Below are 24,141 nucleotides of genomic sequence, written 5' to 3'. Positions count from 1 at the left end.
GGGTTGACCCGCTATCGTCAGTGCTGAAGGTGAACTGCTGCAGGCCGATCCTCCAGAAGCTCTCCTTGGTGAAGTAGTGGGGGTGGAAGAAGGGGAAGGGGAGAGGGGGGAAGGGAGGGTAGGGTTTGCTTTGACTATTAGTGGGCAATGTTTAGCCCGGGCGTTTCAAACGCCTTTTCAACCCAAATATGTGCCATTTCCCTCGTTCTCCCCTCGATGATGGTTGCCTTTTCTGGCAGAATTTCAATGATGGTTAGGGAAAAACATTTATCGAAGGAACTATTGTGTGAGGCGGTGTGAATGGGGACGGGTTCATGAAAGGGGGGGGGTTTTGCAGGAGTGTCTGTGGTTGTTCATTCGGATGGATATGGGTGTGGTGCATTCTCCTATGTAGTACGAGGGGCAAAAATTACAAAGTAGCTCGTAGACAACGTTGAAGGAGGTGTAATATTTATAATCCTGACGCGTGAACGGCGGTGAAATATACAAGAATTGCCATGATAAAAAATTCCCCTGGACCGGGAATCGAACCACATATCTTTGGCTTTCCGGGCCACTGCGCAGACCACTACGCTATCCAGGTTCTTTAATTCCCATGGCAATTATACCGAGGCTCATGGTAATAGGTAATAGGGAAATGGCTCTCGAGGTCCATAATGGATGGTAACGCAAGGGAGAAAGGAAAGCGGAACGGAATGCCAAGGGTCCGTGGTTCGAATCCCGGTCTAGGGAAATATTTTCTCATGGCAATTCTTGTATATCATTTTTTAATACCTAGATTCGTTTTTTGATATCAAGGTCATTTGCGCCGTGGGGAAAGTGTAGGTAAGGATGGAGAGAAACCCGGCGTCGAAATTAGCCTGGTCTTAACGAAAAACACGCCAATGGCTAGACTATCAGACGTAAACGACCTCAAATGTGATTTTGAATGTTTTGCAACATTCTGTCGAGTTTTTAAGCTGTACATTTCCCTCGCATTGGCTCCTCCTTGACCGTTTCGGCACAATTAAAAAGGAGCCCTGAATCCTCTCTCTCTCTCCCTCTGCACGGGAGAGACGCTTTGTCTGTGGATTTCCCGCCATCTCTCACTTTCTATCTCCCAGTCGCCTGCGGCCCTCCCTCTCACCCGCCCCTCATTCCATCCCCTCGTAACTTCTTAAGCCGATTGTATGGGAAAGGAGACGATTTATGGCAAGGATAAAAAGCGAGCTCACACACACACACACGTAGTACACGCGCTTGACAAGCTACAGTGGAATGGGAGAGCGTGGGACGAGCAAAAAAAAATTGGAGGAGGGAAACGAACAAGAAGAGTTCGAAGACTGGCATCGGACCATTGAAAAAGTTTGCAGCATAAGGCTTTTGAACAAGTGCGCGCTCCCTCTCTCTCTCTCTCTCTTCGTCATTCAGGGTACATCCTCTTGCCCTTCTCTCTCTTTCCGTGCACCTTGCTTGGTCGTGAGGAAGTGGGGTTAGAGAGCGGTGGAGCCCTCATCAACTTGAACGGGAAAAAAGAGAAGCAGCCTTTAACCCTTACGTCACCTGGAGCACGTCACTCCGTGCATACCCCCACTCCCCCCCCCCCCAACTTCCCCTCCTGTCTTCCTTTCCCGTCGCGCCGTAGTCATATTTCTTATCTCTTCTCGCTTGCCACATCAGACTCCTTGAAAAGCTCGGAGTAAAATAAAATCGAGCACGTTATTTTTTTTAAGGTTCTTAAATATTACTGAGGAATTTAGTTTTTCGCGAGGCGTCTCGACGTTTGTGTCTAACATCTCCTGTTCTTCGGTTACCTCCTCTCTTTTTTAATGTTTCAATGATAATTTCCCTCGTCTTTTAGCATACAGTCTACGAGATGTGGTTTTCGTTTTAAAAATCTCTCACATCTTTGAAATTTTGACGTTTTTATCAGGTTTTTTTGCCCATGCATGTTTTTACGTCCTTTTTCGTTCTATTTCCACTTACGTGGTTGCTAAACATCGTCTTCTTTCTTTTAAGTGGACCGTATAATTCTAAATGAATTTTACTCTTTCAATCAGCGCCACAAATTAAAAGTATAAAGATATAACTCCTGCCACTCACTAAGTGTTCCAAATTAGAGATCGGTTCAATAGATACTTGAGGAACACACTTAATTATTAATGTAGAATACGTATGTAATTCGTATAAATGAGGGTGAGTGGTGTCACTTCCTTCTCACAGTGAAATATGATTTACTGCCATCACGTTATTACAATGAAGAATAACAAGAATGAGGTGGATTGCTTTTACCTTCGGGCTTGAACCAGGTTTCTTGTGAATTAAGAGAAGTTTTTGTGTATATTCAACAAGCGTACCATGTGTCCAGATTTCTATTGGCCCTTTATTCAAATTCTCTTAAGGTTAGTTAAGGCCTCACGGGTTATCGCTACCTTTTTCTCTGCATACATTACATTCACCTTCTTTCAACATATAGTAAACTCACTTACCTCTCATTACCGCCATTGGAAAGAATTTGAAGAAGACGAAACCCGTAGTTACCAAGAAAGCTGGAATTCACCTAAGTAAAATCTCGAAATAATCTCAAACACATCTTCCCTCAGCGTCTAATGTTCTCTAATGCGTGGTTTGTGTCTAATGCAAAAGGATTGTGTCGATTTTTCGATTCTAGCCCGTTAATTTTTCCATTAATCGCCTTCCGTGCGTCGCACTTTTTATTCCACTCTGTGTATATCTATCTGTCTCCTCTAAAATTTCTGTCCCAGAACTCTAGAACGCATATCTAAGCACTAAGCAGTCGTCCTACTTCTTCCCTTCATCCACCACGGCCAAAGGTTCATCTCCGTGTTCGACCGCGGGCAACGAAAGCCCTTTTCCCTCACTCAATCTCCAGTCTTCACCAGACCTCAGCACTGTAGTAGTGGAGGTGGTGGTACTTCTTCACTTCCACGCCTCTCTATCTTACTCATTCTCCTCATTCTTTCCGTCTTTATTTTTTGCTTCACCTTCTCGTCCTTGCCTTCACCGTAATTCTCGAATCCGCCAATGCTTCCCTCCCGGACCACCTTGCCAGAATCTCTCCCTATCTTTCCGCAATCCCTGGGTCTTTTAAAGCGAACTAAACGCTGAATGGCACGAAAGACGAAGGGTGCTATAGGGTCATGGCGAAGGAGGTAGAGAGATGGAGTGAGACGAGGCTGGCGACTAAAGAATTGGAGAGACGGCGGAATGGAGGTAGGCGTAAATGTGACGAATGGTTTGGAGAAAGACACACCTAATGCACCTGATATCACTAGAATTGTTCTATGAGAGGCAGGAGGATTGTGGATGGAGAAGTTTTGTCATAATTCTATAAAGTAAGTTTTGAAATCCGTTTAGTTAACTTCATCATTGGTCATTACCAAACTGGCCTCATTAGTTGCATCGAATTCTTTTACATTGATGTTTCTTTCCAATTCTCCCCAAGTTGTAATTTTTTTCAATTTTTGATGTAAAACCCTGATATAAGTCACTACTTCACCGCGCAGACCAAATTTGACCCCGAAGAAACCTCATTTCTCGGCCCAACCTATCTTGGCCACCCATGACATGCCACACATGACCCATGATGGCCATGGTGACTCAGGAAAAGAAAGAATCGGAGCGAATGAGGGAGGGAGAGAGGGTGTATGCGTGTAGACAGGACGAATGGTTTGAAGGAGGAGAAGGACACACCTCGAGGTCACGAGAATGGTTTTGTCGGAGGCGCTGGTGCAGTTGCTTCCGAGTATGAAAGGAGCACTCTTTTGAGGAGGGTGAGGACACGGATAAGAAGGAGTGTTAAAAAAAAGAGGGTGAAAAAAAGAAAGAGGAAAAAATAATTTCTCGGGTGAGTGTATGTGGAGAGAGAGGGGGGGGGAGGGAGAAGAGATGAGTGGGTTATAAGGACCGCAGGGGTCGTTCTTGGGTCCTCTCTCCCGCTTCTTCCCGCCACTTCTGCTTCCTCCGTCTTCTTCCTTCTTGCTCGCATTTTGAGATACGGATGTTGTGTGGGAGGAGGAGGAAAGGTAGTGGTGGGTAAGGCAGTGGTCTTGGTGGTGGTGGTGGTGTTGGTAAGGATGGCCAAGGGTTAGGGGAAGCATTCAGTGGTGTTGGAAAAGGGCAGACAGCGCGTGGCTTAGCTCAGCAAAAGTCCACCACCTTCTCCCCCTCCTCCTCCTTTTCTGCAGTCCTCCAACTCCGTCCCCTCTCTCAACGCCCACCCACTTCTATGTATTTTTTCATCCCTCCCCATTTTTTCAGCTTTTTTTTTCATGTTTTATTCTCCTTTCTTCTTTCTCCCTGCGCTGGCTCTTCACGCGGAGCACGCCGCTTCGCCGGACTCCCACAATGCGGCGCCACTCTCGCACCGAGGCCTCCCAAAATGGCGGGAATCGGGGGTTTTTCGAAAATGGGGTCTCTCCTCTCTCATAGAGCGTCCTTCCTATATCTCTCCCTCACTCTTATCTCGCTTTTTTCATTTATTTGCGAGATTTATATTTTTTCCTGCTCTTTTTTTCCTCTCTCCCTCTCCTCAAGCCTTTTCTCAAACCGTGTGGATCCCTTCGCGTTCCCCAATCAATCTGTCCCCTATTCTTTGACTCGGGGAGCTCCAATCAGTGCTCGCTACCGTACGTATTGAAGGGGGCTGTCTTTCAAGTCACACTGCTGCCGCCTCTTCCGACTCCACCACCACCGGCCGATACACTTCCTTGCACTTCTTAACTATTTCTCAGGAGCACACCATCACACACGCCTATCGGTCGCGCTGATTTTCTGGGTTTTTCTTCTCTTGCTCTCCTCTTTTTTTCACGGTTCCTTCGAGCTGCTATCTGGCCCTGTCTCGAGTTAACTAGGGGGTATTGGTATCGGTTACGTGTCCGAAGCGCGAAGTTATCGTCACAGAAGTTTTTACGGCAATCATATTCCGAAATATCGGAAATAGTTTTAATTTTACCTCCGCGCGCACGTTAAATGAGTTTTCTCTCGAGATTTATTGGTACATAGTTTTCCATTATACCTAATAGGTTTCCTCATGAACAAATGCTGCACGCACACGGACGATTACTGCGTTTTCCAACTATTACTTCGGAAGTGATTCAAATGTTACCATCTTAACTCGTAAATGTAATTTGCAAATATAACTGAGCACGCTATTCTCTGTTTACTCCATACTACTCCTTTATAATTTTTGATTTTTAATGCCTTCTCTTTCAGGTCGTCAGGAAAACTCTCACTTCCGCCGAATTTACCGAAAAGATTACCTGGCCTACATTACTCCTGTACTCTGTATTAAAATCATTGATCTCTTCAGAAAGAAAAATTAATTAAATCCTGAATATCAGCTAAAATCATTATTGAAGTTCTATGGATTGTACCTTGGACGGGGTTATTTCGCCATATCACTGGGTTATCTCAGGGTTATGTGTTTTTTACTATCTCGCTACCAAAAGCGATCACCTATCGGCGTTTTTACTCGTGAGAAGAAGAGCTAAAATATTTTATCTGGTTAATGGTTGGTTCAGTTCGTGTCAAATTCATGTCTTTGGAGGCCAAAAATTTGGAAGTGTCATCTTTATTCTTATTGTGACTCGGATGCTTCCCTCTTTCTCGAGTCTGATACCTTTTTTTCTCTTTCTTTCAGTCTAAAATTTGATATTTTACCTCTCCTCTTCACCCAATGGGTTCACTTCAAGTGGAATCCATTTCTTCATTAAAAACGTGTCCTCCCGAAGCAAAAAAATCTGTTCTCATTTTTACCGCTTTATCGCTTTGTTGACGTGTTTGGTTACCTTTTTTCTTTTCCTATCCCTCGTGAGTTTCATTCAAACCCGGTCGAAGGCGCACCCTTCGTTTTCAATTGACATCTTCCAAAAACTTCCCTTCCGCCCTCTTTGCCTGCGTCGCTATTCTACTTTTCCTCTTGGGCCTTCCCCCCTCTATTTCCGTCTCTCTCTCTCCGCACAAATATATATTTACTTATATTTTTTACTCTCAGGACTCGCATTCCTCTCTTTAAAGCTAAATGGTTTATGATTTAGTTTTAGATAGTTCCGTAGTCGTCTTCTCCCTCTCCGGCGGCCAGGCACTGTATCCTACGCAGTAACTCTTCTCACAATCAGAGCGCCTCCCTCTTCCCCTATCCTGTGTCTCCTCTGGTCCGCCAGCGTGTGTGTGTGTGAATGTCTCGAAAAACTTCTTTCGCGGCTGCATTGCTGTTACTTTTTGAACTTTCGACTGATATCTTTCCCCTTCCCCCCCCCCCCCACTCCACCTCTCCCCGGAGTGACGTGAAGGACTGCACCGAAAGATCAACAAACTTGTCCGAATGTTTTGGGTCTTTTTTACAAGGATTTATGTCCCCGATAAGAATTTAAGTATTCATTCTATTTAGTATGAATACAGAGCTCTCCTAAAGTTACACTGTCATGATGAATTCAAGATGGTAGTAATTCATTTTCTATTATGTCGTTTTTTCCCGGCAGCTTATAGTAAATGTAAACGCTCATCGCTGGTTCTTCTGCCTGAGGATTTGATGATTTCCAATAACTAATGGGATTTATACTCATCTATATTTATTCTTGCTATAAATTTCGTCTTTTATCGTATGTATTAACTCATTTTTTTAAATCATATTGTGAATTAGTAACAATGGGTTAATTAATTAATTGCTGGAAGTTAATGTAACTTTTTGTGAAAGTGAAAAACCCTATAAAATGATTATTTATTGCAAATAGCTTTCAGCTCCTTGCTGGTATTGACTCTGCAAAAGTTATAAAAATTTTATTTGATATGGTAATTATCTCTAGCCTTGAAAACAAAGAAACCTTTTTCAACGAACTAGAATTATTTTCATTACCAGCTGCGAGGAATATTACAAATCTCGTCAACATCTCCCTAAAAAATGTAATTTTTGTCAATCTTAAGGCTTATTCTTTCGTGCATTATGCAATATGTTAACCGACGTATGTTTTATTCCTGTGTTTTTTTATTCATAATACGCACGACTTGGTTTTAATCTCCTGGATAAACATGGCTTTTATGCTCAATTCCAACTACAACGTAGGTATTGGTAGCTTTCACGATTATGGTCGCCTATTTCTAGCCGCGGCCCTACTCCGTAAAAGTAATTTAGTGACTCTCATTGGAAGTGGACCCATAGTTCTTGGCTATCTTTTCCCCCAAAAGACTGAAAACGACGGCGCGCGGTGCAGATTCAGCCTCGGGGAAAAATATACCAGTTCGGGTTACCGCAGCAATTTTTTCCACCGTAAGAATTTAAAACGTAACAAGGATGCGTTTATGTCAGGATGCTTACATAGCTGCCCCAGAAAATGCGCATTTATCTTCTCCGCACCTTATTTTTGTGGCGGAGCTCATACGGAACCTTCAAGAGACGGCCCTCGGGCGCTGAGGAAAAAAAGAAAGAAATGAGGATTGGAGTGCGCTCAACGCAGAAGTTATGGCATGAGCTTGTCGTACGTAGGAACAAAAGAGGAGCTATAGGCGCTCTAGAGGTGTGAGTATCCGGTGTAGCAAAACGAAGCCGCATTTGCCGTGCGTTAAGGAAAGAAGTGAGGTGGGTAAAGCCATCGACGATAACGATTCTGTTGAATATTTTACGATGAAACCACAGGAATTTTGTGAAAGATGAATTTTTAATAGAGGTTTTACGAGGTATGGGGCAAGAACTCCTCTTATAAAATTCATACTCTTTTAAAAGTGATTGAGTTTTCTCTGCGTTAGGGTTGAATTATTTCAGTCGTCTCCATAGAATTCCTTTAAGTATTATCCATAGTATTAAATCAGGGAAAAGAAAAAAGTGTAGGATTTGTTTAAAAAATATTATTTCCCCTTAACCGCGGAAATGTAGACACAATAGTTAAGAATTAGTCCTAAGCTGATGCTGGTTGGTTAGAATTTATTCCCATTTAAAGGCATTACGTATCTCTTGTTGTGTGCGGTGCGAAAGTTCACGGTATAAAATGATAGCAGTCAATTCGTACAATTTCTATCCTTCAGTCGTTCATTCAAAGTTTAGTATATCTTAAAAATATATCTCTAGTGAGATGTTATCCCATATGTTTGATAACAGTCTAAATATGTCATCAATTTTCACGGATACCGTCTGTTATTTCCTCTAATTATGCATCGTAATCGCTATTGGAACATGAAGATAGCAGTCATTCAATCGATTTCAAGTTGCAAATCTGAATTAATTTTATTATCTATGATGGATTTTAACATTAAAGTGCTCATAATGTATTTAAAATTCATTTCGCATTCTATATTCATCTCAAATACAAAGCATGTCTATGTTGGCGCCACTTGAAGCTACCTCAAACTTTTCTTCTCAGTTGTAGCCAGATAAAACTGAGGTAGATATCATTCTTGGTGCTCCGAAAAGGTTTTTCAAATAGTCAAAGATCGTTGGCGATATAACGGAGAGAGGCTATATGCGTCGCATAGAGAGAAAATAAAGGTCTCAGTTCCGCAAACCCTCTGCGAACTACGTTGTGTGGGTGCGCTCCCCCCTCCCCCCCCCCCCCCCAAAAAAAGTATCCCTTTTGGATGGAATCGCTCCGTCGATAAAAATTATCCTTTTAATCTCGGAATAACGCGGCTGCCAAGTTCTCGAAATGTTAAAGCAAGAATATAATGACCCGCGGAGCACTCCGCGCAGGTATTCTGGAAAAATCAAAAAGACGCGGCGTTCCGAGTTTCCGTTCAAACTTTTTGATCCGGCCCGCGGGACGCCATTCACCCATTTTCTCTCGGCGGCATAATCATCTCACGGCGCCCCCGAAAAAGTATCAAAAACGATTTCCGCCTGAGGAAAACAAATGAATAGGGATCCCCGAACTTCTCTCTTCTCTCCTCCCCTTCCTCCCCCGCAGCGGTAAGCACCACAAGAGAGGGAGAGAGAGAGAGAGCTGGCCTTTTCATCGCACTAAAATCCCCTTTTCCGGGGAAAGGGTTGAGGGCTGGTTTTGGGGAAGGGGTGTGGAGAGAGAGAGGAAGAAACCAATCCAATCAAACAGTGCCACCTTTTCGGTTATCCCCTACACTGGGACCGCAAATGGCGCCCTTAAACCTTTCTGCTGCCCCATCCCTCTTACCAGCACCCTCGTCCTTCCATTTCCCCCACCTTTCCCCATAAACACCGCAGCATCCACGTGTGTGGCTGGCTACCTCTACATTCCACGACTTACAAAATGTATGCCAGGGTGCTCTTGGAATATGGGGTAAGAGTCTTCACGAGGTTTTGACCGGCTCTGTGTAGCGCCATAAGCCGACTATGTTCAGGAGTTAACAGGCTCTTCAACTGAATGAAACCTCTTCTGTTATCGATAAAGGGAAGTATTTAGTACTCCGCGTCAAACCAGAAGTTCTGATTTGGGTGTTAATGAACGCGATCATAATCACTATCGCCCCCAGCCTTCAGTTTTCTACGCTTACTTAGAATTCCTTTTTCTCTCCAAATTCGTTCAAATTCATAAGTTTTTGCATTTTTGTCTAGCTTCTCTTTCTGTACATCATGATAGTATTGAGTCAGTTCAGAAATTCTTTAATATTAAATTTACGTAGATACTTTCAAACAATGACTACAAGTGGTACCAACGGTTACTAATTTTATCTCTCATAGCCTTATGATATTTAAATTTCTTTAGAGTGATTGCAGCGTCCTATGGTAAAATCTTGGTATTCTACTAACTCCTACCTCTACTAAAGATACAATAATTTCAAAACAGGTTCAAATCATGCTATGCATCTCGCGTAAATAGATCAACAGTAGATCGCATATACTCAGAAAATTATTACCTCAACCACTATTCCAGGTCTATCCTTGGACTTCAATTCTGTTTCATTACTTTATAATGTACTTATTACCTTTACTGTGGTGCTTACTTCATGGACCGCGTTCATACGCTCCTCTTAATGGAACGCCATCCGCAAGGAGTTGCGACGTCTCTTTATGCCACGCCAATAACCTTTCTCTTGATAACGATCTTTGACTATTTCGAAAACCAGATAATTTATTACATGCGGGAATAAGCTTTCGAAGGTACCCTAATATGTAATTCAATGTAAACCTATGGCTACCCTCGAAAATGTCTTCGCTTATCCACCTTAAACCATCGTTTCAAAAGGGCGATCTTCGCGAGCAACGTGTATGAAGGGGACATAAAGTACTTTGTCTATTTTTTTTATCCAGGTGAGTCATAGAATAGCGTTTCATAGGCCCATAGTCATTCTGTAGTTCCTTTTCGATATCTTGCCAGCTCTCACACGGTCCTTTTGGTCTATTACCGAGAGGGAGAAAGAAAGTCCACCGGGACCATTCTTGGAGTCTTAGAGGGTGGCGAGGGTGGCAGAAAAAAATGTTGAGACTTTGAAGTAAGGTCAAGGGGTTCTTAGGAGGGGAGGAAGCTATTTGACCGGCTCTGGCCCGTGCGGTCAACTCCCAATCCGACGGGGTCGTCCCGTTCCTCTTTTCTTCCCCGTCTTCCTCCCAACTTTTGTGTCGGACGCACTCTTCCTCCTCTCTGCGGGGCGGAGAAAGAGTCTCCGCAAAAGGAGGGTTTAGTGGGGCGCTGAAGGACGGAGAGAGGGAGCCAAGGCGAGGTCGCTGGAGTCCGTGCGGAGGTTTTGGCCGGAAGGGGCGAGCCCCCCTCGAACTCTCGGGCAAAGCCGAGGAATTGCAATTTCGTGTCCAAGCAGTGTCCTCTCTCTCTCCCTCTCTCTACCTCCTTTCTCATCCCTCCCTTCGATATCCTCGCTCTTCCTTCGTCCTCTGTTCACGCCACGGGCGGTCGTGGCTGTCCACTGTGTGAGGTGCCGGTGCGAGGGAGGTGGAAAATCTCTTGGATCTGTCCACAACATCCCTTACTGCCGTTTGACCTTTTCTTCACAATTGTTTGTGTCAAATGCGTAAAATATTTTATAATAATTTAATAGTTAAATTGTTATCCTTCAAAGTTTTGGGAGGAAAACTTGAAGTAATTTGTCCCCGGAAGAATTATCAAATAATACTTACATAGAATTATTAAAAATATGGATCGATAACTCATATAAAATTTAAATTTGCACTCTGTATTTTCTATGTTTGATTAATCAAAAATTTGATGATTTAGTCACCAGATAAATTCGTTTCTGAGCATCTATGAATACATATTTTTCTGTTATTCGCATGTAGGTAGGAGAGCAGAAGCGAGAGGCTAAGGGAACGTAGTATTACTTACGCAAAGCTTTCCCAAATATGTTTGTGCATCGAGGAATTCATGACTGGTATGGTTTAAATAATCGAAAATCATTCGTCATTGGCACGAGAAAATATTTAAGGAATTTGACCCTGAAAACATCGAGTTCATTCATCGACATCGCCATCAAGGATCAGGAATCCAGTGATTTGTTTGACCCATTTATCCGCGCTATTATCTTGATATGATGGCCGTCTTATTTTCATTTCAAACTATTTTTTTCTTCTTCATCCATCGTCTCTTTATATGCTTATCCCATTTGATGCTATTTTATCATTCAGACCTATGATAACTTAAATTGAATTATGAAATTCATTCGTAATTTTCCGAATTGTATGAATAATCCTGGAATATTTTCGATCAATCGACCGACATTTCCCTTCGGATTCCCTTTACACCTTGTCCCGTTGGAGCCGATTGCAGTTCCCATTTCACCCTCGCTTTGCCCCACCCTCGTCTTCCACGTCCGCCATCCCCGGTGCCCATGTCCCGCCGTGCGGATTTTGTGGTGGCCAAACCCCTCTCCGATTTCCCGGCGTGCATGTCGCTGTGAGTCGGGAGTGCTGTGGAATGATGGGCTCGGCCGTGGTCTGAGCATCAACTCTCTCCCCCTCTAAATCCCCCTCGGAGGGATGCCACTCCGCCTTGCACGGTCACAGCACAGAGTTGCATAAGCCGCATCCACCGCCGCTTCCACTTCCGAACCGTGACCCCAAACTTTTTTATCTCTCCTCACTTTTTATCTCTTCACATCCTCCTTTGTGACTCCACGCATTTGACTAGGAGTGATCCCTCTCGATCCAACTGTTAGGGAAGGTCTCATTAATTTTTACCGGTACATCTCCGGAATATCCGGAGGAACTTTTATACTTCCATATATTTCTATATTGTTTTGATTGTTTTTTATGTTTTTGTCTCTCTACAATCGATTGCGTCAGCAATTGTTTTTAAGTTACAAACGAAAGAGCGGGAAAACAAAATATTTTCACACTAAGGTTTTTTTATAACTCCAGCCAAAATTTTTCAACGGACGGCGCTTGCCATTTATTGCTCCCGAAGTCATTTTTAAGGAACTCATGTTGAAAATTATGGCACTTCGTGGAGCAAGCAAACTAAGGCCTTCTTTTTGACTGATTTCGCATCATACCCGCGAAATGTTTCTCTAAATGTACGCCGTGGCTTTTATCTCACTAAATATTTTCTCTGGAGTGAATAGCTATAATAGTTACAAATCAAAAACAATAACAATAATAATATTAGGAAAAAAAACGATTTTTTTCAGGATTTTTAATCTTCTGATTTTTCAAAAAATTTCATGTTTTTAAAAATTATGCATCCGAGGGTATAGTTTCCATTTTTATTACGTATGGATTCCGTGCAAATGTTATCATTACCAGATTTTGCAAATCAAACCGAGGAGTTTATTTTTTGGCAGATTTCGCTTGCCTTCGTACGACATTCACCTCAGCATGTGTCCCGTGCAACTATTCTCTCCGTGAAACTCCGTCCTTTCCTCCTCCTCTGACCCGTCAGTCCACAAACCTCGAGAAACTGGCACGTACTCTCTCTGAGAAGTGAGCCGCCCGCCGCCATCCCCAGAAGCAGCCGCGTCTCGTCTTACGGTGTCCCCGGAAACGCATTTGCCTTTTGCTCCTCCTCTGCCTCGCCGAAGAATTTCAGTCTAATCTGCCCTGCTCCTCGCGAATTCGAAGCCGGAGTTGGTTGAGGCAAAGGGAGCAGCCGGACTTCATTTTAATTCGTCTGTGTGTGCGGGGGGATGAGTTGGTGGTTCGCTTTTGTAGGGAATTACTTTCCACCAGTCTCTCTTGATTTAGGGTGCGAGCTCTCCAACTTCAAAATTTGTGTGAGCATATATTCAAATTAAGCTTTGCTGTTGGCGTTAGTGTAGAAAATGCGAGTCAATACATCCTTACGGGCTCGCACAGGTCATTTTTCATTTCAGGAAAAATTTCAAACCAATTCTCCTGATAAAATTTAGGAGTAAATTTGTGTGTTTATATATGATAAATTTTATTCATAAAAAGGCTTTTGGATGCTGTGAATGGAATAGTTCGTTAAGAACATGGAAAATTTTATAGCACGCACATTTTACTTTTATTAGTCTCTCTGAGAAAAAGAAAGAGTAAGTGAGTTTTTCGCTAGGCCGAGGAATTCTCTTTCTGTCATGGCACTTGGACTTCGGAGGGAATTTTCTCTAAATGCTCTGCGGTAATGTTATGGATTTCTGTACTCCATTTTTGGCATAAAGGCCGACTGTTGTGCGCATGGAAGAACTTGTAAGTGTTGTAGTCAGTTGAAGAACGATAGCTTTACAAAGGCGAGGTATAGAATTGCAAGTGAATGAATGAAGTTATGTCGGCATAGGCGTTTATTGAGCTTAAGTAATTCCTGGAAGTTGGGGACAAAGCTTTGATTTCCCCGCACGTGTCATCGATTGGTGAAGTTTTTTCCAAAAAGCTTCCGAAGCACTGAAGAGGCTTTTTCTTAAATAGAACGTCTTCACTCTTCATAGTATTGGTCTTTGCTCTCATTATGAACTGGTATACGTGATATTCTACGAATAATATCAGACTCTTGAGCGTAGAATGTAATGTGTGTCGCAGAGCGTATGTATTACCTGTAAACCTGAACTTTAAATCAATTATACGTTTGATATCACCAATAAGTACTTAATTGGCCTGGTTATATGTGATTGGTCATAGTAACTGTGACATGAAGGGACGATTTTATATGATTAAAATGTAAATTTAAACACCACTCATGCTTATTGAAATCGGGAAAAATAATTTCATAGAATTTTCATGGCGGCGTCATAAATTGTTCAATACTTCCTTTTTTAGGAAGTTAAAAATGAGTAACTTAAACTGCGAAGGTTAAATGTTTCGTTACAGCCTGTTTCAGTTCCTTCTCCTCACCAATCCATCCAACCACCGAGGTAATTTCTGAAAGGCCTCATGAATGCTTTCATATCCCCTCAAGACTCCTTGTTGGTGGCTAAAACAGTTTACTTTCATTCCCACTGCGTGTGGTCATGAAGTCTTCGCGTCCTTTCAACTGAAGGTTCCAAGTGCTCTCATCCGAACCCAACTTACCAGCCTGTAGATATGGGATGGAACTCATCCGGAAATGTATTTGATCAAATTGATTCGCGTGCGTACGGAAAAAAAATTGCGCATCTACAATTTTTATAGTGGCTTTCGCGGCTCAAATATTTTTGCTTGATTTCATGCGTGGAAACAATCGGAGGTATTCTATTTGTTTTCAATTGCACTCGCTCTCTGCCGGCGTGATTGATTCATTGCAGTCCCATCCCCCCCTCACTCATTCACTCTGCCCTCGCCACCCTGATGCCTAAATCCCATCCGTATCTCCCCATTCGCCCCCGATGTCCAATCTCTCCCCCCCATTGCAGTTCAGCACCGCCCGCTGCCAAGCAACCCTCCTCTGCCGATCAATCTCTCCACACCTCGCTCATTCTATCTTCCCGTCTCTGTTTCCCTCATCATTTGATGGTGCAAAGAGACCGAAAGGATTGCGTACATTGAATTTTGCATGTGTTGTTATCTCGGCAGTAATCGATTTTTTTAGCCGATTATCATTATCGTTTCGCACATAATCTAATCTGCCCTCTTTCTCTCTCTCATTGCAGGATTCGGCTTTGTGACGTTCCAGAGCGAAGATGTGGTGGACAAAGTCTGTGAAATACACTTTCACGAAATAAATAATAAAATGGTGAGTATCCCACTTATTTGTTTAACTCAAGTATTTGCCCAATTCAAGAATCGCTTTAGCAATGGGTCATGTTAGAATATATGTAGATTGCTTTGCAAATGGGTTTCTAAAACTGTAAATTTGCGAGTTGAATTTCATTAAGTTTCAATCATTTGGACGTTCAATTGAATAAAATTAAGAAAAAATCTAAATTTTTTCGGAATATGTCCTTAAAAGGAATTCTTCTCGGGTTTTCCACCGGTTGAGGCTTTCCATGGCTCGAGTCGAGCCTCGAAACATCGGCCATGGAAAGCCTCAACCGGTAGAAAACCCGAGAAGAATTCCTTCAACTTGTTCGCCGGGAAAAACTTCGATCATATTTCATATCCTTAAGAGTTATCCTGTAATAATCCACTGAAAAGTTATCCTGTCGAAGATAAGTTTTTTGTTATAAAGGCATCGAAAGATTGGTCATTAATTTTGATCGCATTGTATTTATCATACATTGCACAAATTTTACGCACCTGTACTTGTATTTTTTTTATTTTTCCAATTGAAAATATGTTATTTGAACTTTCTCAATTGGAAAACTATAACCGGGTATATATAAGGCTGTATTGTGAACGTTAAACCTCGTTTTAGCGAAAGACTAATCATTGAACCGTAATCGTTCGCCAACTATCTTCCTCAAGTGATAACTACTATGGTGAATATCTATGAGGACTAGCAGAGTTCAAAGAATAACATCACCGCATAATCCTTTTATTTTTGCCAGAAAATTTTCAGCTAGTTTAAATTTATTTTAAAGTTAGTTCAGCACAACTTCTAAATGCATAAATTATAATTCCCAAAACTTGTATAAGTTAAATAAAAATGCTACATACCTTGAAATGACAAAATGCCATTCATAATTTCTATTCATGGTTATAACTTTTTAAAATTTGTTTGCCCCATCGTCCGTGGCTTTTTGATTTGTCGAGGTCTCACTAAGTTGTTGTTGAAAAAATTATATTCAATGGAATAATATTTTAAAAGCGTACCAGGATGATGTCATATCATTCGAGAGAGGAAGGCATGGCGCAAACATACTTGGGGTTGTGGAGTGTGCAGGAATGGAAAGGGATAGTGCGTGTAGTGGCTCGGGGATTTGGGTCGGGGAGGGCGGGATGGGGCGGAGGACTTGGAGAGTGGATTTGAAAGTTTAAAACAGTGGGGCGAGAGAGTTTGGAGGCTGAGTGAGGGGGACAGGAAGAGAGAGAGAGAGGAGGTTCCAAGCCACGGCGCCAGATGTCTCTCCCACGCTAAGGTTTCCTCCACCACCCCTCCTCTCTCTCCCCACCCATTTCCCCTCTCACCCCGCCCTCTCCGTACTACGTTTACCGCCTCTTTCTCACATTCTTTATTCCACTTCGACCCCTCTTCGATTTTTTCCACTGTCTTTACGTTTCTTTCTTCCCCCCCAACCCCCCCGGCCCTTCCCCCATCTGCTATCCCCTCGCCCCAACCCCCCTACCTACTCTTTTCACTCTCTTTTTTCCATTTTTCCACGTGGAAGTTGAAAAGAACGTACCCCTGCCCCACCATCTCACACCACACGGGAAAGGGATTAATCATATGAGTGGGAAGTTCCGCGAAGATTGTCAAAGAATGCGGAAGGGGTTATTTATGGGGAGGGGCCGCCGAAACCGTCGCTGTCACTTCGGTATTTCCTCTGTTCGCCCGAAATTTTGCTCAACTTCTCCTTCCTCCGTTTAGTGCCCGCTCCCCGGCCAACCATCGCCCTCCCTCTCGTTTCTCTTCTATGTACTCCGGTTCTGGTTTAGAGCAATCTGGTGTTCCCCTTCGTGGTCCGGAAGTCCCTGCAAAACTCCTCCAACCATTCAGTTATTGTCTACATCTACGAGCTATCCCACAAGCCTCCTCAAAAGACGTGTGGAAGAGGGTTTTTAAGGATATAAGTTGTCAAGGGAAGACACAAGCTAAGGATGCAGGTTTCCTATAACGCCCGTGTTTCCTGACTTCCTCAATTTATTTAAGGGAATGTTCTTAAACGTTTTCACATTAAAATTGATGGATTCGAATCATTATGGCATCAAAAATCTAAATTTATACAGCTTATTTCCTCATATTGTAGCTTATTTATCCACTGAACCGTTTTGCCGTCAGCTACGCAAGTGAAGAAGAATTTGGTAAACCTATTCAAATACGCGGAGGGTAATAGCACTTCTTGTGGATCTATAATTATAGGCTATTGTAATATTCGTAGTATAATAGACGTATAGTAGCCTAATTCTGGATGGAAGAAGAAGTAATATTCGTGATCGTGCATTACGAGCGAGCTGGTGTTCTCTATCCACCCATCAGAACGGCTTTTTAGAAAATAGATTTTCGGTTCCTAAACTGTCTACCGCGCAACGTCGTAAAATTTAGGGGACAGTATGCATATCCCTTGTTTACGGAAACTAGAATCCTCGACCAGGGTTAGCCAAAATTCCCACTCATTATAATAAACTCTTGCCCCTAGCCTGAACGCGTGAATTGACTCGAGAAAATAAAAAAATGCTGTTATTCATGTATAGCGTCTATTTTCCGCACGTATAATTGAACATCTCACTTTCTCTTTTGAAATATTTAAACAGCAGAGTCGGTATGCCCGAACTGCTCTAAATACTCAGGAAACCTACCTGGAACAGTAGAGCACTAATCTTTTGATACCTAAGTATTCCGTACAATGACTTTGACGTAAATAGATATTTTGTACGCACTACGAGGAACGTGGTTGTCTGGTGAGTGTAGTACTTGACTTGCAGATGGCAGGGTCCTGGGTTCAATGTCCGGTTTAAGCTTTCAGACTCCCGCAAAATAAAATCTTCCAAGTGCGAGGTGGACGCGGGAAAGGAAGTGGCCCTCTTTACCCTTCATGTGCGATCATCACGTTTTTCCCGCGAACCATAAAGGACTTTAATAGACGCTAGTCCCAACTTCGTTAGAGCACTTCATTTTTTTTAGCTGTAATTGGCTGGTGTCCTAACACCCCCTGCCACACGCCTTTTAGGCGGCTTGCGGGGTATTATACAGATGTAGATCACTCACCCGTGGTTAAGTCATGGGTAATTTCTACCCTCACCTACTGAAATCAGCCTTCACGTTGACCAACTGAGAGAGTGAACCCACTGTCAAAGAACGCGTCAGGTTACTACACGGGAAGTTAGTGAGTGGAGGTGTTTCTATTCACTATTTTCGTGCTCGGTCCACGGAGAGGGGCCCGTGAGGTGAGAGCAAATTGATAATGTTTCCAGCGCGTTGACACCCCCATAGAGCTACAATAGGGCCACCCGAGGTGCTTCCCCCTATCTTCGCCTCCTCCTCCGCACTCTTTTTTTTTATCTCGCCCGCTTGTCTCTTTCAATCCCCGCTGTCCCACGCAATCCGCTGATCCGACACACCCCGTGCCCATCCTCCCACGCGGTTCGCTTTGTGGCCGACGCCATCTCACCCCGTCTCCCACGCATCCCGATCCCCTTCGCAGGCGGCGAGGGCCGTATCGGCTGCCGTATCATCGCCTGTCCTCCCTCGCAGCTACGCACCCGGGACGCGCGATATCTCCCTGTCCCTTCGCTTCACGTCACTCTTCCCTCCTCCGATCCGCGTCAACGCTCCCGCTCCCCCTATTTCCACCTTGCGATCTCCTCATCAAATCCACCGTGGTCCATATTTATCCATCTCCTCGACACCTCCCGAAATTCAGGGTGTATCAACACGCATTCGCCGTGCTGAGCTCCTAGACACTTTAATTTAATTGTAGTCCTGCACCTCATAGGTCCCTCTGTGCTATTTTTATCCCTGCATTGACTCTCTATGCAGCCCAAAATTCTGGGCAGTGGCGCCGAGACCATGGGGCCTGAGGGGGCCCGAGCCCCCTCAAAAATTCGTTATGGGTGTGAGGAAAAAATGTGTCAGGATTGCCGATTTTCCCCCGAGTGTCCAGATATCGAGCTTCTTGTTATCAGGGTTCTAATTTTGATCATATGACTCTTCTGAAATGCTTAAAAAACTTAAAACTCACTACTTATAAAATTTCCCAGGGTAAGATCCCCGGTTTGGGCCCTCTCCATAATTTTTTGTAAGTCGGCATCCCTGATTCTGGGTGTATTTAACTCGCATTCTCCGTACTTGGCTCTTTTACCACTTTTATTAAATTGTAGCTACTTTTATATCTCTTTGGTACCTACTCTGTACTATTTTTATCCCTCTCTCAAGGGGACTGCATAGAGGAGGCCCAATTCTATCTCTTAGTAGGCTGATTTCAGTTGCCACTTGGGTCACATTTTTATCGTTTTTCAAAAATGTTCAATATTTATCCACCTGTGCGTTACCTCCCGAAGTTCAATGTATATTTACTTCGCATTCTCCATTCTTTATTCGTTTACCAATTTTATTTAATGTTATTCTTGTGCCTCTTAGGCGCAAGATCCTCTTATCTTTTTTATCCCTTTATTGTCTCCCTATTCAGCAGATTCTGTATACGGCAGGATAGATTGGAGCTGAAATTATTATTTCCAAGGCCAGCACATAATTACAGAAAATTTATACAATACAATTAGACACGAAACCGTCTAATATTTTCCAGCCGTCAACTGGCTATAACAAGCTTACTGAGATTTATTTCTTTGTTTTGCTCTAATTAAATCGATTTTTATAGAGATTTAAAAATAAAAAGACACGTGTTTATTCATATTTCAATCTGTCCAATACTTCCAGACCTATTCGTGACGAATTGTAGACGGCCTTAACCTTTTCGAATACGTCTCTAACTCATGTTGAGCGCATGAAATCGCTTCTGGATTAACGAGGTGGAAGTATGATATATCCATGACAAAATATAAAACACCAATTTCCACACTTTAAATCACAACTCCACTAGTAGCCATGGTTTCCACCCTTTTGGCTCTTGACACCTTGAGAATGACGGAAGTGTTCGGTGTCCTACATTTTTTTACCACGACTACTGGAAATAGTAGTGATACTGATTGACGGTATTGGTGTACTATTGCGTAACATTATGATAAAATCTTAATGGCTCAAGAAGAACGATTGGCCTCAGTATTGATTGTTAGACTTGCGATGAGGATGCTTGGTCTCAAGTGTACATTCCAATGAGCGAAACGGTGTTAGGATGTGTTGTGAGAATTAAAAGGCGTACACCGCTGGTAGTTATTATCTTTCTACCATGTGGATTTTTTTATAAATTGACATGCATTGTTTACTTTAATTAGTGCAAGGCGATGAGTGATTAAAGTGTACCATTTATATATGGTCTTGGGCTACCGATTCTTGAAGATAAACTATCCTTTTGGTTAAAAATATTTTAATGAAGACCGTAACAATTCAAGACAAATATTCTCTGAAAACAGTAAATAGCAATAGGCGCTAGTGGCTGGGAACTGGGTGGGAAAGGAGCTAAAAAAAAGGTATTCGCCTGGCAATAGCGAGAAAGCTTCTTATAAATATTTTCAAAATAATCCGTGGAGTACATCGTCGAACGGCTCTCGGGCAGAAAGGATTTCTTTCATGAACACTGCGAGCCAGCTTGCATCAACGAAAGAATTCGAGAGTGGAATACGTCGAACGGTAATGTTGCAGGCGAACGCTGGAAGAAATATGTGGGCTCACCGAGAAGAAAATGGCACGGAAAGCTGCAAGCCAACCGGCGCGTCAAGGGTTTCGGATTGATAACCTGTGACTGTGATGAATGCGGAGGGAGCGTGCTCGGGAATCGGAGGAAAAAGAAGGAAAAAAATATATATACCACACGTGCGCGTCGAGGTCTCTTTGGCGCGGGAGAGGGGGGGTGGGTGAACGGTTCGCGGGGATTCCCGGCCTTCCCTCCCGCGATGACCTTCTTCCAGCATCCGAACGTCACCCAGGATCAGGCGCGCCCTCAACACACTCGAAAACTGCCTTCATTGTCACTCGCGCAAAACTCGTCCGCGCGAAGATAATTACGCCGATACGCCCGGCGCGGCCTCGTCGCACTCTAATCTTGCCAGCGTATATTCATACATATGCACCCACCCCCTATACATTCCCCACCACTGTGGATGCCCGTGGCGTTATTTTGTGTTCGCGCAGTCATAATCCAGGGGGTCACAGCCATGCGCGTCATCCTTAGTGATTGTTATCGCTGCGTGGAGGGATTGGAGGACGTCAGAGGACATTTTCAGCCGTCAATATCGTTCCTCTGGTGGTGGGTAAAAATCGGAGTCGCGAGTTGAGTGATAGTTTGTGATGCGGTCACAATATGAGCAAATAATATTTTTTTGTTCGTAAATAAAAAATAAGATGACGACGCTAGAAAATAATTAAAAAACAATTTGGAGAAGCAAATCAGCGATGATATTTTCAAGTTATTTAACGAATCCATGATGGCTGCATAACTAGAATTCGTTTCTTTGGTACCATTAAATACTATTTGTTTCCTTTTACTAGTTATCGTTTTAATTTTGAACTTCTATGGTGTGCACAAAAATTTTATTATTTCCTCTGATGAGCAACGTGCAGGCACGCATTATTTCTTTTAATCCAAACAGCTAAGTTCTTTAATGTAATTATTTTCCATTTTTGCCTTTGACCAATGCTTTTCGTCTTATAATGAAATTAATAATGAATTTTTTATTTGCAAGTAAGAAAAATCCATTCGACTGCGCTGATTCCGTACGTGCAAGCGCGACCTGTGAGACTTCCCCTACGTAAATCCAGAGCAATTTAGATGCTCGCCTTTGCTCGCAGAGAAGCCTGTCTCAATGCGATTTCTTCCCTCCCAATAATGGGTACACATCGAGGCAGCGTGTATCCCGGGTATCGATTGCGCTGTTTATCTTTCTCCTTTCCACTCACAGTCTCCATCCCTCCATGCGTTGTATTTGTTAGGGCTAAGGCTAAATGTGTTTCGGAAAACTTTTGCAGCCCTAAGGGAAAGCTAATCCGCGGATTAGCTCGCGTACATTCGATTTTCATCCTCAGCTAATGTTTGCCAGGGGTTATGCATGGGCCAAATGACTTGTGAATACTGCGGGACTAATGGGACAGATGGAAGGGATTTGCTTTGATGGGCAGCGCGGTGAATCAGGACCGCGAGAAATACCCATGCTCCGCACCTGCGTCAATGGATCTGAATTGTATTTTCAGACGTGCGATGCACAATACGATATAAAAAGACTCGCAAGTTTAAAACACTTCGCCTCCAGGTAATTTTGGTCTAAAGGTAATCGAATATAAAATGTTATGAAATCGATGAAGTTATTAAATTTCATACCTCATTATATATTACCTGCCGAAAAACTTTTTGAAGATTTTTTACCTTTTAAGAAACTTCTTGAATAAGGGGAACCCCATATTTGAACTAGAAAGATAATGCTATATAAGGCCCACTTTGACATTTTCTTCATCATTATCATTAGTCAACAATCCTGAGATTGGTTTGACACAGCTCTCCATTCCTCTCATATCCGCTTGCCTTTTCATAGCGACATATTTCTTCTCTTTTTTATCCCTTATAACCTGTCCTTTGTAACTCATTCGGGGCCGTCACTTGCCCTTCTTCCCTTCCACCTGTCCTTCAACGATTGCCTTCATCAGGCCACCATGCCTCAAAATGTGGCCAACTAAGCTGTCCCGTCTTCCGCTCAAGGTTTTTAGGAGGCTTCTCTTTTCTCCCACTCCTCTTAGCATTTCCTCGTTACTTACACCGTCAATCCATTTCTTCTTTGTCATTCTTCGGTAGCACCACATTTGGAATGCTTCCACTCTTGGCTTCTCTGCTGCTGTCAAGTTCATACCTCGCCTCCATAGAGAAACATACTCCATATGTATCATCTGATGAATTGTTCCCTAAATTCTATGCTTGTATTCTCAGAAGACAGATTGACAGCTTACTTATAGAGATATCTCCTTTTTCCCTAAAGTTGGGCATTGAAATAGTTGTTTCAGATAATTCTGGCCCAATATTGTTCCATTTTCGCAGAATAGTATAATGATAACACATTAAAGCAATTTTCCTAGTAAATTTGAAATTTTCCGATGTTTTTAATGAATTAAAATATCAATCATCGTACTGTGGACTATATTTTCGTGAAAAAACGAATATCCGTCACAATTGGATAAAATTACTTTTCGAAATGTATTCGCTTTGTGATTTCTTTCAATTTTAATGCATGCACAGAATTGTTTCAACGGTGACGAAAGGTAACGTTCTGCAATCTAAGAAAAGCTTCATATTTTTTCACCTTGAGTCATCATAATATTTGCTACTGCAACAATATAAGTCTTATGATTGCTCATGCATATTAACTTTTATCGTAATATTCTTTCCTAACACGGAGAAAAATCTTTCATGAAAGTAAATATGCCCCCTAGACGCAAAGGTGAATTTTAAATCCGAGTCATTCAAAACAATTCACCTCTATCCTTAAAAAAAAGCTATTCGCAGGTTTATATGCAAGAATAATTGCTCAAAATAGTTTGAGAAATGTATTATGATAATCTAGGTGTTGAGTTCGAAAGAACAATATAAATGTTTCGTCTCCTCTTCTTCGCTCCCGCCCCGCTCACAACCGCCAACTCCCTCGAAGAAACCTCGCGATGCTCCGACCCCGCCTCCGCGGGCCAAATGAAGTCAAATATCTCTCCATATCTCCATCTATCTGCTCCTTTCGTTGCATTCCCCCCCCCCTCTCCCACCCTGAGCCACTCTCTCTCCCACCCTCCCTCCCTAAAGTACGTTTTTCAAGAAAACCTCTCCTCCCCCCCATTCCCATTCACCAATTTCCCGAAGCCTTTTCCTCGCTCTCCGAAACCTAAAAAATATTCCCCCACCACTTTCATCCCCCGCCCACTCTTCCCCGTTGTCTTCCGCTTCCTACCCCCCTCCCCTCCCTGATCCCCTTTCTCAACTCCCCACAGACCCATTACGGAATCGTAAAAGCCTTTTGCCTTCTGGCTCTACCCCCCATCCACCCCTCCACTCTTCCACCCCCCCTATGTCGAACCCCACCCTCCCGCCCCTCGAGTAATGCAGCAGCCTACGTTCCACCCCCGGCACGCTTCACCGCACCCTTCCGCCTCCTCCACATCCGCGACCTCCTGCTCCTCT

At 43.1% G+C, this 24,141-nt stretch overlaps 1 protein-coding gene across 5 annotated transcripts in view; it reads left to right on the top strand.

Moving 5' to 3' along the window:
• LOC124167603 (RNA-binding protein Musashi homolog Rbp6) overlaps positions 1–24,141 on the top strand; it is a 716,673-nt gene that overhangs the window by 617,985 nt on the left and 74,547 nt on the right. For all 5 annotated transcript variants that reach the window (XR_006866742.1, XR_006866741.1, XR_006866740.1 and 2 more), the window contains one exon: positions 14,929–15,011. Coding sequence is in view for 1 of the 5 variants with exons in the window: in XM_046545586.1 (XP_046401542.1) it covers positions 14,929–15,011 (83 nt within the window). In the remaining 4 variants the exon portion in view is untranslated. The remainder of the gene's footprint in view (positions 1–14,928; positions 15,012–24,141) is intronic.

Source organism: Ischnura elegans, chromosome 1, assembly GCF_921293095.1.
Source record: "Ischnura elegans chromosome 1, ioIscEleg1.1, whole genome shotgun sequence".
NCBI classification, from domain to species: domain Eukaryota; kingdom Metazoa; phylum Arthropoda; class Insecta; order Odonata; family Coenagrionidae; genus Ischnura; species Ischnura elegans.
The sequence above is the reverse complement of the archived record's forward strand: the minus strand, read 5'-3'. Positions and strand labels throughout refer to the sequence as shown.